General features: G+C 43.5%; 1 protein-coding gene and 1 pseudogene across 3 annotated transcripts; both read right to left on the reverse strand.

Annotated features, from left to right (window-relative positions):
- Positions 1-247: 247 nt before the first annotated feature.
- LOC138424318 (IQ domain-containing protein F3-like) lies at positions 248-9,217 on the reverse strand. Of its 3 annotated transcripts, XM_069561046.1 has the most exons (4): positions 8,496-8,576; positions 8,282-8,329; positions 2,383-2,472; positions 248-1,329 (listed from the first exon to the last, which is right to left on the reverse strand). In XM_069561046.1, the coding sequence occupies exons 1-4, from the start codon at positions 8,511-8,513 to the stop codon at positions 1,114-1,116; spliced, it is 372 nt and encodes a 123-aa protein (XP_069417147.1). In that variant the 5' UTR covers positions 8,514-8,576; the 3' UTR covers positions 248-1,113. The 3 variants fall into 3 exon arrangements, 2 of the variants coding, with proteins under 2 accessions (XP_069417147.1, XP_069417145.1); XR_011250749.1 differs by lacking the exons at positions 248-1,329; positions 8,496-8,576 and adding an exon at positions 9,154-9,217 and having other exon boundaries at positions 2,392-2,472; XM_069561044.1 differs by lacking the exons at positions 248-1,329; positions 2,383-2,472 and adding an exon at positions 6,880-7,335 and having other exon boundaries at positions 8,496-8,513.
- A 1,606-nt stretch (positions 9,218-10,823) lies between these two features.
- LOC138424317 (IQ domain-containing protein F5-like) lies at positions 10,824-17,908 on the reverse strand (annotated as a pseudogene).
- Positions 17,909-19,160: the final 1,252 nt, after the last annotated feature.

Raw genomic sequence — 19,160 nt, forward strand, 5'->3', positions numbered from 1 at the left:
CCCAAGAGCATTCCCATTTAATTTAGGCCAGTTCCAAAAGCTGGAATCAAGATTGCTAGGAGAAATATCAATAACCTCAGATATGCAGATGACACCACCCTTATGGCAGAAAGTGAAGAACTAAAGAGCCTCTTGATGAAAGTGAAAGAGGAGAGTGAAAAAGTTGGCTTCAAACTCAATATCCAGAAAACTAAGATCATGGCATCTGGTCCCACTACTTCACGGCAAATAATGGGGAAACAGTGGAAACAGTGACAGACTTTATTTTGGGGGGCTCCAAAATCACTGCAGATGGTGACTGCAGCCATGAAATTAAAAGATGCTTGCTCCTTGGAAGGAAAGTTATGATCAACATAGACAGCATATTAAAAAGCAGAGACATTACTTTACCAACAAAGTTCGTCTAGTCAAAGCTATGGTTTTTCCAGTAGTCATGTATGGATGTGAGTTGGACTATAAAGAAAGCTGAGCACCAAAGAACTGATGCTTTTGAACTGTGGTTTTGGAGAAGACTCTTGAGAGTCCCTTGGACTGCAAGGAGATCCAACCAGTCCATCCTAAAGGAAATCAGTCCTGAATATTCATTGGAAAGATTGATGCTGAAGCTGAAACTCCAATACTTTGGCCACCTGATGTGAAGAGCTGACTCATTTGAAAAGACCCTGATGTTGGGAAAGATTGAGGGCAGGAGAAGGGGATGACAGAGGATGAGATGGTTGGATGGCATCACTGACTCAATGGACATGAGTTTGAGTAGACTCCAGGAATTGGAGATGGACAGGGAGGCCTGGTGTGCTGCAGTCCATGGGGTCGCAAAGACTGAGCAACTGAACTGAACGGAACTGAAGCTTGTCTGACAGAGACCTTGTGACAGTGTTGGAGCCGACCTGATCAGTTCTTTATTGGAAAGGGGATGCAGTCCGTAATCCAACAGATGTGTGAGTCCAGACAGATCTCAAGCTCAAGTCCTAGCTGGCTTGCTGTGAGTTCATAGCTGCCCCTAAAAATGCCATGGGTATGGCAATTATGCCAGCTCCAGTAGACTTGGATGATGCGGACAGCATGGAGCAAATGGCAGTAACGAACCCGGACACGCCACATGCGAAACCACGACTATAGCTTGATCACTGCCCATTTTTCCCGAGCATAATACTCCAGCACAGACAATCGCTTCTTCTCCAGTAGCCCTTCCAGCCTCTGTCTCCACCAGTACTGAATGATACACGCTCTGAGTGCTGCATGCAGCAGTGTCCTGCGCACCAGGGTGCCCCGCCACCAGGCCTGGATCTTTATAGTTTTCTGTTCTTCACCTTCCTTTTTAGGGAGGGCCTGCAAGGAAAAAGAAGGGACACTCAGCTCTGGCATGAGCCAGGAAGGGGTCCTGATACTTCGTCAACAATGGCCAATTCCTCAGTAGTTCCTGAGCACTGGGCAGGCCACTGGCTGGAGCCAGAAGACCGACAAGTTCCCCATCTCTGCCAGTCTTGATTAAGAGACATATCACAGCTGAACTTGGAGTCTCACAGTCCTCATATGTTGCTTGGGGGCACACCTGCCCTAGCTGTCACCTGGTTCCTTGGGCTTGTTTGGCCAGTCTAGAACAAGAACACCACGGTCTATGAGTCAAAGGGTTATTCTGTTGCACCTCGGGCCTGATACCTACCTGGGAAGCATATCACTTCCCTTCAGACCGCATCCACAGGCTGGAGAAGGGGCATCCTTCACTCTCCTTTCATGCCTGACACCAGCTCCGATGCACAACCTGCTGGCTTCTCTGTCAAATCACAGGATTAGATGCTTGCCTGTCCTGCACACTTTGGAGCCCTGCTCATTTATTCCTCACTTTCACTTCTTTTGGTTCTCACATCTTGAACTTCAGTTAACACATATATATACACTCATATAAACACACAGGCACTCCCACACAATTCTAGACTTAGGTTTCCCTATAGTTGACTATGCGTCCCCCAAACACAGCCCTCACCAACCCACTCTCCAACTTGGCATAGCCTGGGGTTCCCACTTTGCAGGGTTTCTTCTCCCTGTAATCCACGTCTACATGTCTGTCACCCACCTTTTCAGACCTAGAAGAAACTAGGACAAAAGAACAACTGAGGATGAGTCCATTTTTATTCATTCCAACTCTGGACAGGACAACCACTCATCTTGGTTGGACTGGGACACTCTCAGTTTATGACTGTTGTTCCTGAACAATAATCCGTAGCACTATCTTTCACTCACAAATAGAGTTTGCTTTGGGTGACAAATTCCCTGCTCATCCCATGCTATTGGTCACAGAGAAGACAACTGTCACTCCTGGGTGACTTTAGACACATTGCAGGTTGGGGTCCCTCTCAACTTTGAGGGGCTCTGTTGACTTACTTTTGGTTTAGAGGCTGAAGTTTTTGGTTTGGAGGGTGGAGGTTTTTCTGTCTTTTCCTTTTCTACTTTCATGTTCATCAGTGCATTTTCCTGTAATCAGAGTTAAAAGGGGAAAGATAAGGGTAGGTTGTTCTCTGTAAATTCTATGCTGAGTCCACCACATGCTCCACCTCCTGCCTTGCCCAGAGACTCCAGATATAGGACTTGAATCCTTAACAACTGTGGAAATTCACCTTCCCCTGCCTGCAACTTTGGGTAGACTTGACTCTCTCTCTTATACAACAAAAAATGCCCATGACTTGCGAGTATTGGTTCAAACCCCTCAGGCCTGCGATCCCTTAGATTTCCCTATAGCTGGAAGGCAGATGGTTCTATCAGTGTCAGGTCCGTACTTTTCCTTGAGGTCCATGCAAGTTGTATGTAGCAGCTGTTCATTTCTATTGCTGTGTAGTATACCATTCTATGAATGTACAATTATTTGTTTAGTCACTCACTCATTCTGGTTGTTTCTGAGTTTTTAGCTGTTATCTAACTACAAAATTTTGAAGCTTTTGTTTGAACATATGTTTTCAGTTCTCTTGGGTATATATCTAGGTGCTGGGTTATTCATAATTCCACAATTAACTTTCTGAGAGACTACCAAACTGTTTTCCACAGCAGTTACTCCATTTTATATTTCCATGAGCAACGTGTGATAGATCTAGTTTTTCTAATCTTCATTCATCTCTTATATTGCAGATACTGTTGTTATTGCAGAGATGGAGCCAACAGCATTTCATGATGGACTGATGTGGAAGGGAATGAATGGAGGAAACTAAAAGTAAATATTCAGAGAGGATTCCTCTGAATCAAGCAGACTAGGTGAATGGTTAAGGGAGGTATTCTTTTTTTTTTTTTTTGGCAGCACCGTGTGGTATGTGGGTTCTTAGTTCCCTAGCCAGGGATTGAACCTGTGCCCCCTGTGGTGGAAGTGCAGATTCTTAGCACCTGGACCACCAGGGAAGTCCCTAGTTTTGGTCATTTTTGCCAACAGTCTCTCTCATTGAGTACTTTTGATGAGTATTGTTTCTGTGGAGTTGGGGGTAAGGAAAGCCCAATTGGAGTGAGTTTAGGAGAGAATGGGAACAATAGAAGGGGAGGCAGTGACGACATATTTTGCTTTGAGGAGATGTAAAACCTGGAATATGAGATAGTCAAGCATGGACTTTTTAATTATGGGGGATAGTTTGTAGGCTGATGGGAATGACTTGGTGAAAAGGTGGAAACTGATTCAGAGAAATGAAATTACAGGATGACATCGTTGCAAAGGTAAGAGGTGACAGTGAACAAAAGATAAAAAAAAAAGAGTACAAGAAGAAGAAAGTGCAGGGGGTAGCCTCAGATAGGGCGAAGACAGTTCATTTCAACTCAGGGAAGGCAAAAAGTGTGGTGCAAATGATGCTGAGATAGAAGATGAGACGATAGATAGCAAGATGGGTTCCCGTCTGCTGCTGTTTCCTCTGTTAAGTGTGGTAATATCATCGTTTGAGGTTAAGAAGAAAAGAGGGAGAACTGACCATTTGAAGAGACAGAAAATAATGTAATATCTTCAGGTCAGGAAGCAAGATTATAACCTATTTACAAAATCAAAATAGTCACAGATGTAGAAAACAAACATGTGGTTACCAAAGGGTAATGGGGGGAGGGATAAATTAGATCAGGATTGACATATACACATTAGTATATATAAAAAAGATGAACCTTTTGTATAGCACTGAGAACTCTGTTCAATATTCTATAATGACCTATATGTGAAAAGAATCTAAAAAGAGTGGATATATGTATATGTATAACTGATTCACCTCGCTGTACAGCAGAAACTATTACATTGTAAATGTATGATCCATCAGAGGGCAGACAGAACGAAAACCATAATCACAGAAAACTAACCAAACTGATCACATGGATCACAGCTTTTTCTACTCAATGAAACTACAAGCCATGCCGTGCAGGGTCAAAGCTAGTGGAGGTGATGGAATTCCAGATGAGCTATTTCAAATCCTCAAAGATAATGCTGTGAAAGTGCTGCACTCAATATGCCAGCAAATTTGGAAAACTCGGCAGTGGCCATAGGACTGGAAAAGGTCCAGTTTTCATTCCAATCCCAAAGAAGGGCAATGCCAAAGAATGTTCAGACTACCTCACAATTGCACTCATTTCACATGCTAGCAAGGTCATGCTCAAAATCCTCCAAGCTAGGCTTCAACAGTATATGAACCGTGAACTTCCAGGTGTACAAGATGGTTTTAGAAAAGGCAGAGGAACCAGAGATCAAATTGCCAACATCCGTTGGATTATCAAAAAAGCAAGAGAATTCTAAAAGAACACCTACTTCTGCTTCACTGACTATGCTAAAGCCTTCAACTGTGTGAATCACAACAAACTGGAAAATTCTGAGAGAGATGGGAATACCAGACCACCTGACCTCCCTCTTGAGAAACCTGTATGCAGGTCAAGAAGCAACAGTTAGAACTGGACATGGAACAACAGACTGGTTCCAAATAGGAAAAGGAGTATGTCACGGCTGTGTATTGTCACCCCGCTTATTTAACTTATATGCAGAGTACATCATGAGAAACGCTGGGCTGGAGGAAGCACAAGCTGGAATCAAGATTGCTGGGAGAAATATCAATAACCTCAGATATGCAGATGACACCACCCTTACAGCAGAAAGTGAAGAAGAACCAAAGAGCCTCTTGATGAAAGTGAAAGAGGAGAGTGAAAAAATTGGCTTAAAGCTCAACATTCAGAAAATGAAGATCATGGCATCTGGTCCCATCACTTCATGGGAAATAGATGGAGAAACAGTGGAAACAGTGACAGACTTTATATTTTTGGGCTCCAACATCACTGCAGATGGTGACTGCAGCCATGAAATTAAAAGACGCTTACTCCTTGGAAGGAAAGTTATGACCAACCAAGACAGCATATTGAAAAGCAGAGACATTACTTTGCCAACAAAGGTCCGTCTAGTCAAGGCTATGGTTTTTCCAGTAGTCATGTATGGATGTGAGTTGGACTATAAAGAAAACTGAGCGCCAAAGAATTGATGCTTTTGAACTGTGGTGTTGGAGAAGACTCTTGAGAGTCACTTGGACTGCAAGGAGATCCAACCAGTCCATCCTAAAGGAAATCAGTCCCGGGTGTTCATTGGAAGGACTGATGTTGAAGCTGAAACTCCAATATTTGGCCACCTGATGCGAAGAGCTGACTCATTTTAAAAGACCCTGATGTTGGGAAAGATTGAGGGCAGGAGAAGGGGATGACAGAGGATGAGATGGTTGGATGGCATCACCGACTCAATGGACATGGGTTTGGGTGAACTCTGGGAGTTGGTGATGGACAGGGAGGCCTGGTGTGCTGCGGTTCATGGGGTTGCAAAGAGTTGGACATGACTGAACTGAACTGAACTGAAAGCAATTTGAAATAGTAATTTTATGTATGTTCTAGTAATTAAAAACAAGCCTTGTATTCTATATGCTTTTCCATTTATTTTCATCAAAATTTGATTGTTTTACAAAATAATTGGCCTATGATGGATTGAACATTTAAAAAAACGGTCCTTCCCCATAGACAGCCTCAGAAACAATGGCCTTTAGTGCAATCACAGGAGTGAATAACTAAGCTAGGGTGGAAGTAAAAATCACAGGGGGTGAGAGGCAAGAAGCATGGGGGCATCATCCAGGCAATGTGGATGTCACTAAGAATGGTGTCATACATAGAGCGGAGGTGTCTGATATCAGTGGGAGCCTAATTTGTGTTTAGCACCCTTGAGAAGCTTGCAATGATGGGGGAGGGTAGAGGCAGTATTGAGGTTCCTTAAGATCATGGTATCTGCTATTTCCCAAAGAAAACAGCATGCAGATACAACAAAGACCCCATAATGTGCTGCAACTAAGACCCAACACAGCCAAATAAATTACTTTTAAAAAAGAATCTAAATTAGCATGAAGCTTGCAAAACCTTGTGTCAGTCATCACTCAGGCCAGCCTCCTGTGGTTTCTTTGGGCTGCTCTGTTCCCAGGAGAGCCAGCCAAGTGGCTGACTTCTGTCTGGGGCTTGCTAAACACAAAGCCAATGGGTACAATCCTCGCTGGGTCCTAGTGGCAGGCTGAGAGTGTGTGGCATGTCTTCACTCTCATATGAGCAGGTACCCAGAGTCTTCAGAAATACGAAGCCCAATGCCTCCCAATTGCGAGTTTAGGAGACAAGGCTGATGATGGAGATGTGGAATGGGACAGCTGGCTCTGCATATATGAGGTCACCCTCAGGCAGCAGTTGCTGATTTGGATAGAGCGGCACATGGCTACTGTGGGTCCAAACAGGGGCCACAGGCACTGAGGGGCGGGAGTGGGGTAGGAGGGAGAGATACCTATATTGAAGTATTCTCTGAGTAGAAGAGGGCAGGGCCTGAACCTTTGGAGTCCCCATCCTGAGAGAGTCACTGAAACACACAAAACCTGGTCAGACATTTATTGGGGTGGTGGAGCCAGTTCTCCACCCTATAGTATTCTCTTAGATTGATAGGATTTCAATATGGAACTCTGGCTGGTTGAAAGCACCCCCGTATTGTGCCTGTGAAACATCACTGGTCTGAAAGGTGAAACAGCTCTTTGGAGCTTGTAGTATGCATACAGCGTTGCACACTTGGCAGTAACGTTGATGGCACTGCCACATGCGAACCCAGGACTGGAGCTTGACTGCTGCCTGCTCCTGGATTATATAAATCTTCAGTGAGTTCTGCCGTCGCTTATACAACTTCCTCCACAGGACTGTTCTCCACCAGCACTGAATCATCCAGGCCCTGAGGGCAGCTGCCAGCAGGGTCCTACGCACCAGGGTTCCACGCCACCAGGCCTGTATCTTCCCAGCCGCCTTCATCCTTGCTATCTGACGTTGTTTTGCAAGAAGCAACTAACCAAGCAAAGCAGAAGACTCCCAGTGAATTTGTCACCATCAACCACAGCTGCGGTGTCTGCCACAAAGGACCTCTGATTGTCTCTCTGAACAATCAGCCTTTCTCCTGGTGGTTCTCAGGGCCCAGGAACCTTGGGTGGGGTTCTGGCTCTACATCTGTCTTGTCTATGCCCGCAAACACATCTGCGTACCCTCTGAGTCAGTGTCTTTGTCTGTATAAAATGAGGATATGCTTGCCCTGTGGTCTTCACAGGTTCATGGAATCAGTGGAAACACTTTCTGATCCACAAGACCAGACATGGATGTGAGGAACCAAAGGGTCCTTATGAGGATTAAACTCCTGAGTTTGTAGCTTGCATCTCAGCCCAGATTCCAGCCTGTAACGCTACCTCCATCACAGCCCCTCGTAGCTTCCTCCACTTCATTTCTTTTGACTTCCACTACTCTTTCCTGGGGGCTCAGATGGCAAAGAATCTGCCTGAAATGCGGGAGACTGGCTTGGATCCCTGTGTCGGGAAGATCCCCTGGAGAATGGAATGGCAACCCACTCCAGTATTCTTACCTGGAGAATCCTGTAGACAGAGGAAACTGGAGGGCTACAGTCCATGGGGTTGCAAAGAGTCGAATATGACTGAGCAACTAACACTTTCACTATCTCTCAATCACTCTCATATCCTTCTAGGCCCAGGACGCCCTTTCTCCAGCTCTCCAGTTTTCACTGTGCTGTGTCTCACTTTCCATATGGCCTGTGAGTATCCTGATTCCTTGCTTCTCTAATGTCTCCCTCCCTCCCTCACCCAGAATATGGAAGGAATATACCAGGACAGGAAGGCACCACTGAGCTGATTCCTGTGAGACTAGAGATGAAGCCTTTACTTCCAGGGACCCTGGGGTCAGAAGGCCAATGGTCTGAGGTTCCCACATGCTCCTGGGCCCCACCTACCTTCCTTTTCCTCTCTTTCTCTAGATCGTCATTATCAGGTTCAGTCTTCTGCAATCAGAACATAGGGAGAAAACATGAGTGAGAACCAGTCTCTGTGCAAAGTTCCCAAAGCCCCAGCTCCCTGTTCTTTTCCAGGGTCCTTGAAGTCATCTAGTGCTTCTCTCAGCCATGGGGCAACTCCCCACCCTTGGGGAAGGGAGTGTGTAAGTCTTACAGAGCATTTACTGCCCATGGTTTTGGGGCAGTGGTTCAGGTGTTCATATCCCTCTCTGGTCGCTGCTCCATTGGTCTTGGCAGAGGCAGGGAGGATGGTAGATGAGGAGATAGCCATGATGTCACAAGGGCAACTATGACCCAAGGACTATGTTGCCTTCTCCAGGCTCAAACTTGTTGGATAAAGTGGAAACACTTGCATTTCCCTCCTACTAGGGATGCACCAGGGTCTTTGGTAGAACCACATCCCCTGAGAGTGTGTCTTGTCCCAGGAATGATCTCTGGTTTGGTCCACCTACAAGATCATCCTGTCCTCAGCTACGAACAGAGCAGCTCCCATAATGCAGAGGGAGGTGCACAGGCTCAGGCTGCTCTCCACACCCTCACATTTGCTCTGCAATGGTGCCCTTCTTCAGCAGGTGAGAAAGTCCCTCCTCTAATGGGAAAGAGAGTGGGTATGGATGGTGAGCAGAAGGGGCCAAGGAAGGCTTGGGATGGATGCACCTCAGTCAATTTCTGTTCCCTCTCTCCAGCTGCTGTCCTTCTGTAGCTGTTGAGCTGCACTTGGCAGGCCAATGTTACATTCCTTATAACAAAAGAAGCCCTTTCATCCTGTCTGAAATATAGTGGGCAGGAGGAATTTCCCAAATGATCATTACCTAGGAGACAGGTAATATCTCAGACTCCTCCTGTAGTGGCAGTGGTCATTTAAGGTTAATTAGGTATTCAGGCTTGCTTCAAAAGCCATCAGTCTTCTGATTGTCTCCACAGTCACTTCCCAGCCATGTTCACACTCTTTCTCCCCCGATCTCAGTTAACAGGCTGACATGGCCTCTTCATTTCAAAGCATTATCTATCAACTTTCCACCAAAGAAGATGATTTAGTTTTTCTGCCCCATTCCAAACAACCCCACATTTTCCTCCCCTCATTTTCCCTATGAGGTTATTTACAACTTAGGTCTAATCATGACTTAGTGTTTACATTAACATGACAAGAGAGTGCTATTGACAGCCATACCATGAAGTACACTCTTGATTCCCTTTCCCTTCCCACGCAGCTTCACAGAAACTCTTATTATGAAAATGTTTATATATATATATATATATATATATGATTTGATAACAGTGTCTCTATATGTACTCATGACCCAGAATAATCTGTTTTTATCCTCTGAATTAATTTCCAAGTGGCCTCCAAGGATTCTCTACAACAGACAATGCTCCAAGGAGCATCTTCCTATCGCTCAGCAGCTGTGGGAGGCATTCTCCAGGGTTACACACAGGGTGACTTGCTGAGTCATAGAACAGGTGGCTCCTCCACACCACAAAATCCCGACAAACTGCTCTCCACAGTGGCAGATCCGACCTAACTTCTGTCAATCACTAATTTTTCTTAAACTGAAAGATGCAAAGTGGTGTCGCCTTGCTGTTTCACTTTGCATTTCTCTGACTAGAGACCTTGTGTGAGACAGTCTGTGAGACACAGTGTGACTCAAGGGTAAGTATCTAGGTTCCAGTCTTGATATAGATTTTTTCTGGCTGTGTGAACTTGAGGCAGGAGATAGGTGGGCTCCAGGCTGAGCAGCTGAAGTTTGTCCCCTGTGGACAGATACTCCCAGGATGAAGATAATAGCAGGAACAAGAGAGGAGCTGAGCCCTGCCTAGACAAAAGATAAAGAGACCACATATTTCTCATTCTCGAGGTCAAAGAGATCTTTCTGACTACACATGAGCAGAAAGGCCAGAAAGAGAGGAGGCACCACCCCATAGTAGATGATGTCAACCTATCCTTGGCCTCTTCACTAGAATCCATCTTGGCTAAGAGATGCACGCACACACATAGGAGGACCCTGAGTTAAACCAAATACAGACTCAGAGCCAGGAAAGGGCAAGATGACTGGCTAGAAGAAACCTGTAAGAAATGCCCCATATAAGTGATTCCAACTACCATGAGCACAGGACTCTCTTTCTGAGCCTGCCTATGTGATTTGTACTTTTTCCTTCTAATAAACATTTTACTTGTTTCAATACTTTCTGTGGAAATTTCTTCATGGAAATTTACCTTCTACAAAGCTGACAGGCCAGGGCCTTGTCACTGGCCACTAGCTTTTAATACTTACACAAATCTTATTAGTCAGATCATAGAGCAATCCTCTAATTTTTCAATATTTTCTACATTATCTTCCAACTCTCTCTTTCCTGTGTTACTTTTGAGAAGACTTTTTCCATTTTTTTAAGAGTCAACTTTCAGGTGCTCTTTCCTGTTCTCTGAATATTCTTTAAATGGCACACCATTCTTTTTTTTTAAATTAATTAATTTTAATTGGAGGCTAATTACTTTGCAATATTGTGGTGGTTTTTTTCCATACATCGACATGAATCAGCCATGGGTATACATGTGTCCCACCATCCTGAACCCCCTGCCATCTCCCTCTCCACCCCATCCCTCTGGGTTGTCCCAGAGCACCAGCTTTGTGCTCTGCTTCATGCAGCTAACTTGCACTGGTCATCTGTTTTACATACAATAATATACATGTTTCAATGCTTTTCTCTCATATCGTCCCACTCTTACCTTCTCCCATATGGTCCAAAAGTCTATTCTTTACATTTGTGTCTCTTTTGCTGTCTTGCATATAGGGTCGTTGTTCCCATCTTTCTAAATTCCATATATATGCATTAATATACTGTATTGGTGTTTCTCTCTCTGGCTTGCTTCACTCTGTATAACAGGCTCCAGTTTCATCCACCCCATTAGAACTGACTCAAATGCATTCTTTTTTTATAGCTGAGTAATATTCCATTGTGTTTATGTACCACAACTTCCTTACCCATTCGTCTGCCAGTGGACATCTAGGTTGCTTCCATGTCCTAGCTAATGTAAACAGTGCTGCAATGAACACTGGGGTACATGTCTCTTTCAATTATGGTTTCCTTGGTGTTATGGCCAGCAGTGGAATTGCTGGGTTGTATGGCAGTTCTATTTGCAATTTTTTAAGGAATTTCCACACTGTTCTCCATAGTGGCTGTGCTAGTTTGCATTCCCACCAACAGTGTAAGAAGGTTTCCTTTTCTCCACACCCTCTCCAGCATTTATTGTTTGTAGACTTTTTGATGGAAGCCATTCTGACCGGGGTGAGATGGTACCTCATTGTGGTTTTGATTTGAATTTCTCTGATAATAAGTGATGAGGATCTTTCCATGTGTTTGTTAGTCATCTGTATGTCTTCTTTGGAGAAATGTCTGTTTAGTTCTTTGGCCCATTTTTTGATTGGGTCGTTTATTTTTATGGTATTGAGCTGCATGAGCTGCTTGTATATTTTAGAGATTAATTCTTTGTCAGTTGCTTTATTTGCTATTATTTTCTCGCATTCTGAAGGCTGGCACATCATTCTTATTTCACAGATTTATCATTTCTTATCAGTCTATAAAACTATGGTTGCTAGCTTGAGTTTTTTTTTAACCTTTTTCTTCTGTTCCCAGTACTGGCTCTATTTCTTTTAAGCCCTTTTTCCTGTTTGTGTTTTTGTCTTAGTCTTTCATGTGAGCAGCCTTATGAAAATATCAATGATTTATGTTAAGTTGCCTATTTATGTAGAACAAGAGAATGCTACTGAGTGTCCACGGTGGGGCTTAGGATGCCATTCAGTAAGGGCTAATAAGGCAGAGTTGGGTTTCATTTCAAACATCAGTAATCATTTGTTTTATTCTTTGGAGCCTATGGTAGATTGCATTAGAGGTCTTATATTCACACCTTTTGCTATCGGACTTTGAAGTTTCTTTGCATAAGGGAATGGAATCTGTCCTCCTGTGTGTTGGGTCTGGTTATGTGACTTGCTTTGGCCAGTAGAATAAAGGCAGCATGACATGAAAGTTTGACTTTGGCTTTGAAAGGTTTTGTCCATTAATGTTTGCTATTTCACATTTTTGCCATTGCCAAGACAAGGAAATGCCTAGGTAGCTTGCTGGTATGAGGAGAAGGATGAGAAATGTGGAGCAGAGCTTCCCCAGTCAAACCACCCCAGCTGAACGCAGCCTAGGTCAACACGCTTTACTGCTGCATGCAACCGAGGCTTGTGGCAGTTTGCTATTCAAGCAACAATAATGGACTGATTCCCCAGAGAAGAATCCCAAACTTTGAGTCAGAGAGTAGGAAATGAAAGTTGACCACAGGCCTTTAGGTAGCTGAGTTGGCAGAGACGGCTTGAGGCTTCACTATTCGGCCTACACACTTCCAATCAGTCCCTCCATGTTAGTGTGGCACTTCACCTCTGCCTTCAGCAATGCGTGAAATCCTCGAGTCTGGATGTTCTTTGCTTTAAATTATCCAGAAAATATAACTCTTGCTAGGGGAGAAGAGGGGCTATCACCCAACGAAACACATGAAGGAGGGGAATGGCATGAAGGGGAAATTCTACAAATCCTTGAATAAATGTTTAATCCTCACCTTAGACTCTTAACAGCTGGTGCCTCAACTTCACAGTATGTTATTATTACAAGTTTATAATGTATTTTATGTGACTGATCATTTTCCCGGTCTCTTTTTCTGTGGATATTTATTTATTCTTCAAAATGATACTTTTTCCTCAGTTTGGTAATTTCCCCAAAACTTCTAATGAGATTTTTACTGGAACTGAGGTTAATTTACAGATTAACTTAGAGATAACTGACAACTTTACAGCTTTAAGTCACCTTATCAATGACTGTTACTTTTCCTATTTTAGATCTTCTTTTATATCCTTCTGAGCTGTGCACAACAGCAGCATATGTAAATTCAAGGATATGCCCTTAAAGAGAAGTAGCATGCCTTTCTCCTTCTCTTTCATCTCTATTGGCTAGATTGCAGATCTAATTATTGATCTTGAAGCTCCCATTTTGGATCATGAAGTGACCTGGGGATGAGAGGCCATATATAGCATAGTAACAGATTGTCAGGGGAAAAGATTTCTTACCCTGTGGGTACTGTACCAGGCTTGGAATACCTGTTTGTAAACTTAAACCTCTTTTTGGTTAAACTGTTACTTTAGTTCTGCTTTCATCTACAGCCACAGTAATCCAAACAACATGGTACTGAGACGAAAACAGACTTATGGGGAAAAAAAAACAAAAACCAGACTTATGGATCAAGAGAACCAAACAGATAGCCCATGATCAATTAATCACCTATGGTCAATTAATCTTCAACAAAGGAGGTGAGAATACATAATGGGGAAAAGACAGTCTCTTCAGCAAGTGCTGTTAGGAAGTTGTACAGCCCCATGTAAATTAATGAAGTTAGAATACATCCTCTCACCTACACACACACACAAAAACCTACAAATGGCTTAAAGACGTAAATATAAGACAAGACACCATAAAACTCCTAGAATGGAATATAGGCAAAATATTCTCCAACATAAATAATATCAATGTTTTCTTCAGTCAGTCTCCTAAGGCAACAGAAGTAAAAGCAAAAATAAACAAAAGGGACCTAATCATCTACAAGCTTTTGCACAGCAACGGAAACCATTAACAAAATGAAAACAGAAAACTATAGACCACACTATGAAGGAGTTTCCCTGGAGTTGCCTGACTTGGCAGCCCTGCAACCCCATCTCTCCTACTCATGGCAGCCACTGCTAATTAATCACAGACCCCACCCATCCAGTCCTCGGCTCTTAGAATCCTCCTTCATATGGGACCCCAGGTAACCTCAGAGCTGACCTGTGAGATACCCAGTACCTGCCATCATTTACTTTGACCCTTCACTGAGACAGGACCTCCAGAAGCTTGTCTGACAGAGACCTTGTGACAGTGTTGGAGCCGACCTGATCAGTTCTTTATTGGGAAGGGGATGCAGTCCGTAATCCGACAGATGTGTGATCCCAGAAAGATCTCAAGCTCAAGTCCTAGCTGGCTTGCTGTGAGTTCATAGCTGCCCCTAAAAATGCCACGGGTATGGCAATTATGCCAGCGCCAGTTGACTTGGATGATGCGGACAGCATGGAGCAAACGGCAGTAACGAACCCGGACATGCCACATGCGAACCCAGGACTGTAGCCTGACCACTGCCCATTTTTCCCGAGCATAATACTGCAGCATAGCCCGTCGTTTCTTCTCCAGCAGCTCTGCCAGCTTCTGTTTCCACCAGTATTGAATAACACATGCTCTGAGAGCCGCATGTAGTAGCGTCCTGCGTACCAGGGTGCCCCGCCACCAGGCCTGGATTTTTATTGCTTGCAGCTCATTGCTTATAACCACCTTTTTGGGTGGTTTTGGTTTTTTTGTCCGGGGCGGAGGCTACAAGAAAAAAGAAAGGACACTCAGAAAATGTTCCCAACCCACCTCAGCCCTGGCATGAGCTAGGAAGGGGTCTTGATATTTTGTCAACAATGGTCAATTCCCCAGCAGTTCCTGAGCATTGAGCAGGCCACTGGCTGGAGCCAGAAGACCAGACAGGTACCCTGTCTCCACCACTCTTGATTAACAGACACATCACAGCTGAATATGGAGTCTCACAGTCCTCATTTGTTGCTTGGGGGCACACCTGCCCTAGCTGTCACCTGGTTCCTTGGGCTTCTTTGGCCAGTCTAGAACAAGAACACCACCACCTATGGGTCAATGGGTTATTCTGTTGCACCCCAGGCCTGATACCTACCTGGGAAGCATATCACTCCCCTTCAGACCGCACCCACAGGCTGGGGAAGGGGCATCCTTCGCTCTCCTTTCATGCCTGACACCAGCTCCGATGCACAACCTGCTGGCTTCTCTGTCAAATCACGGGATTAGATGTTTGCCTCTCCTGCACACTTTGGAGCCCTGCTCATTTATTCCTCACTTTCACTTCTTTTGGTTCTCACATCTTGAACTTCAGTTAACACATATATATGCACTCATGTAAACATACACACACTCCCACACAATTCTAGACTTGGGTTTCTAACACCCAGTTGTGGATGTGACTGGTGATGGAAGTAAAGTCTGATGCTGTAAAGAACGATATTGCATAGGAACCTGGAATGTTAGGTCCATGAATCAAGGAAAATTGGAAGTGGTCAAATAGGAGATGGCAAGGGTGAACATCGATCGACATTATAGGAATCAGTGAACTAAGATGGACTGGAATGTACGAATTTAATTCAGATGACCATTATATCTACTGTGGGCAAGAATCCCTTAGAAGAAATGAAGTAGACCTCATAGTCAACAAGAGTCCAAAATGCAGTACTTAGGTGCAATCTCAAAAATGATCGAATGATCTCTGTTCGTTGCCAAGGCAAACCATTCAATATCACAGTAATCCAAGTCTATGCCTCAACCACTAATGCTGATGAAGCTGAAGTTGAACAGTTCTATGATGACCTACAAGACCTTCTAGAACTAACACCCAAAAAAGATGTCCTTTTCATCATAGGGGACTGGAATGCATAAGTAGGAAGTCAAGAGATACCTGGAGTAAAAGGCAAGTTTGACTTTGGAGCACAAAATGAAGCAGGGCAAAGGCTAACAGAGTTTTGCCAAGAAAAAGCACTGGTCATAGCAAACACCCTCTTCCAACAGCACATGAGAAGACTCTACACATGAATATCACCAGATGGTCAATACAGAAATCAGACTGAGAAGTGAAAGGCAAAGGAGAAAAAGAAAGAGATATCCGTATGAATTCAGAGTTCCAAAGAAAAGCAAGGAGAGATAAGAAAGCCTTCCTCAGGGATAAATGCAAAGAAATAGAGGAAAACAATAGAATGTGAAAGACTAGAGAGCTCTTCAAGAAAATTAGATAGCAAGGGAACATTTCATGCAAAGATGGGCTCAATAAAGGACAGAAATGGTAGGGACCTAACAGAAGCAAAAAATATTAAGAGGTGACAAGAATACACAGAAGACCTATACAAAAAAGATCTTCACGACCCAGATAACCATGATGGTGTGATCACTCACTTACAGCCAGACATCCTGGAATCTAGTCAGGTGGGCCTTAGGAAGCATCACTAGGAACAAAGCTAGTGGAGGTGATGGAATACCAGCTGAGCTATTTTAAGTCCTAAAAGATGATGCTATGAAAGTGCTGAACTCAATATGTCAGCAAATTTGGAAAACCCAGCAGTGGCCACAGGACTGGAAATGGTCAGTTTTCATTCTAATCCCAAAGAAGGGCAATGCCAAAGAATGCTCAACTACCCCACAATTGCACTCATCTCACACGCTAGCAAAGTAATGCTCAAAATTCTCCAAGCCAGGTTTCAATAGTACATGAACCAAGAACTTTCAGATGTTCAAGCTGGATTTAGAAAAGGCAGAGGAATCAGACATCAAATTGCCAATTTCTGTTTGATCATAGAAAAAGCAAGAGAATCCCAGAAAAAACAACTACTTCTGCTTTATTGACTATGCCAAAGCCTTTGACTGTGTGGATCATAACAAACTGTGGAACATTCTTAAAGAGATGGGAATACCAGACCACGTTGCTTGCCTCCTGAGAAATTTTTATGCAGATCAAGAAGCAACCGCTAGAACCAGACACAAACAACAGACTGGTTCCAAATTGGGAAATGAGTACATGAAGGCTATATATTGTCACCCTGCTATTTAACTTCCATGCAGAGTATATCATGTGAAATGCTGGGCTGGATAAAGCATAAGCTGGAATCAAGATTGCCAGGAAAATATCAATAACCTCAGATATGCAGATGACACCACCCTTATGACAGAATGCAAAGAGGAACTGAAGAGCCTCTGATGAAAGTGAAAGGGGAAAGTGAAAAAGCTGACTTAAAACTCAACCTTCAGAAAACTAAGATCATGGCATCTAGTCCCATCACTTCATGGGAAATAGATGGGGAAACAGTGGAAACAGAGACAGACTTAATTTTCTTGGGCTCCAAAATCACTGCAGATGGTGACTGCAGCCATAAAATTAGAAGACGCTTGCTCCAAAGAAAAGCTATGACCGATCTAGACAGCATATTAAAAAGCAGACATTACTTTGCTGACAAAGGTCCTTCTAGTCAAAGCTATGCTTTTTGCAGTAGTCATGTATGGACGTAAGAATGAAAGTGAAAGTTGCTCAGTCATGTCCGACTCTTTATGACCCCATGGATTATTCAATCCATGGAATTCTCCAGGCCAGAATACTGGAATGGATAGCCTTTCCCTTCTCCAGGGGATCTTCCCAACCCAGGGATCAAATCCAGGTTTCCCGCATCACAGGCAGATTCTTTACCATCTGTGCTACAAGGGTGACAAATTCCCTGACCATCCCATGCTATGGGCCACAGAGAAAGACAATTGTCACCCCTGGGTGACTTTAGTTAGATGCAGTGCAGGTTTGGTTCCCCTTCAACTTTGAGAACCTCTATTGGCCTACCTGTTCTGGAGGAGATTCAGGTTTTTTGTTCTTCTTTTCCTTCCTCGCTTCACGTGGTAATACGGTTTCATCAACGTCTTCTATTACAATTTGACAAACGTGGCCATCCTTCTGTAATCAGAGTTTAGAGGGGAAAGATAAGAGTAGGTTGCTCTCTGTAAATTCAGTTCTGAGTCTACCACATGCTCAACCTCTTGCCTTGCCCAGAAACCCTACATGTAGGACTTGTATCCTTAACAACTGTGAAATCCACCTTTCCCTGACTGAAACTTCGGGTAGACTGGCACTCTCTCTTACACAAAATTGAATGCCCATGACTTGGAAATAGATGGTTCAAATCCCTCAAGTCTGCAATCCCTTAAGTTTCCCATAGTTAGGAGTTAGATGGTTCCATTGCTCTCAGGTCTGTACTCTTCCAGCCACATCTCAGGCTGGAAGAAGGGAAGACAGGAATGATGTCATAAGGGCACCTATGACTCAGGCATCAAAATGGTTCCCAACCATTGAGCCCTTTTTGTGAAAACATGTAAGTTCTGTCCATTCTTAATGCTATAAATGGCCAAAATGGCAGAATACTGAAAATATTGGCCCACTGGCGCACAAAGCTGTACAAAGTTCATCATTTCATGCCCGCTGATAAAAACATACATTTGAGACAATTTAAATATTCATCAACAGGGAATTCAATTGCATGGATTTCAGTTCAATCAAACAATGGAAGCAAATAATATACAGAAAGAATGAGTTTGGAGCAAAATCTTAAGTGTTTTACAAAAGCTGTACTATGACTAAGAAGCACATGAAATGATGCCCAGTATCATTATTCATGATGGAAATAAATTTAGAAGCACAATGAGATATTTTTTAGACACTCTAGAGAATGGCTAAAGTAAAAGACTGCTGCTGCTGCTTGCTTCAGTTGTGTCCGACTCTGTGCAACCCAATAGACGGCAGCCCACCAGGCTCCCCCAGTCCCTGGGACTCTCCAGACAAGAACACTGGAGTGAGTTGCCATTTCCTTCTCCAATGCATGAAAGTGAAAAGTGAAAGTGAAGTCGCTCAGTCGTGTCTGAAAGTGAAAGACAGTGACAATCAAATATTGATGAGAATGTACAGTAGCTGAATCTCTTATATACTGTTGGTGCTTATGTATAAAACAGTATAAATACTATGGAAAATGGTTTGGCAGTTTCTAATATATTTAAACATATCTCCACTCTATAACTCAGCAATTCCACCCCCAGGTATTTACACAAGAAAAATGCAAACATGTTTTCTACAAAGGATTTGTGCAAGAATGTTCATAGCAAGTTTATTCAAATA

This window comes from Ovis canadensis, chromosome 19, assembly GCF_042477335.2.
Source record: "Ovis canadensis isolate MfBH-ARS-UI-01 breed Bighorn chromosome 19, ARS-UI_OviCan_v2, whole genome shotgun sequence".
NCBI classification, from domain to species: Eukaryota; Metazoa; Chordata; class Mammalia; order Artiodactyla; family Bovidae; genus Ovis; species Ovis canadensis.

Coding starts and splice junctions, on each gene's coding strand:
- LOC138424318 (XM_069561044.1), bottom strand. Junction 7,336..8,281: donor AGAAAGAGAGGAAAAGGAAG/GTAGGTGGGGCC, acceptor TTGCTTGGTTAG/TTGCTTCTTGCAAAACAACG.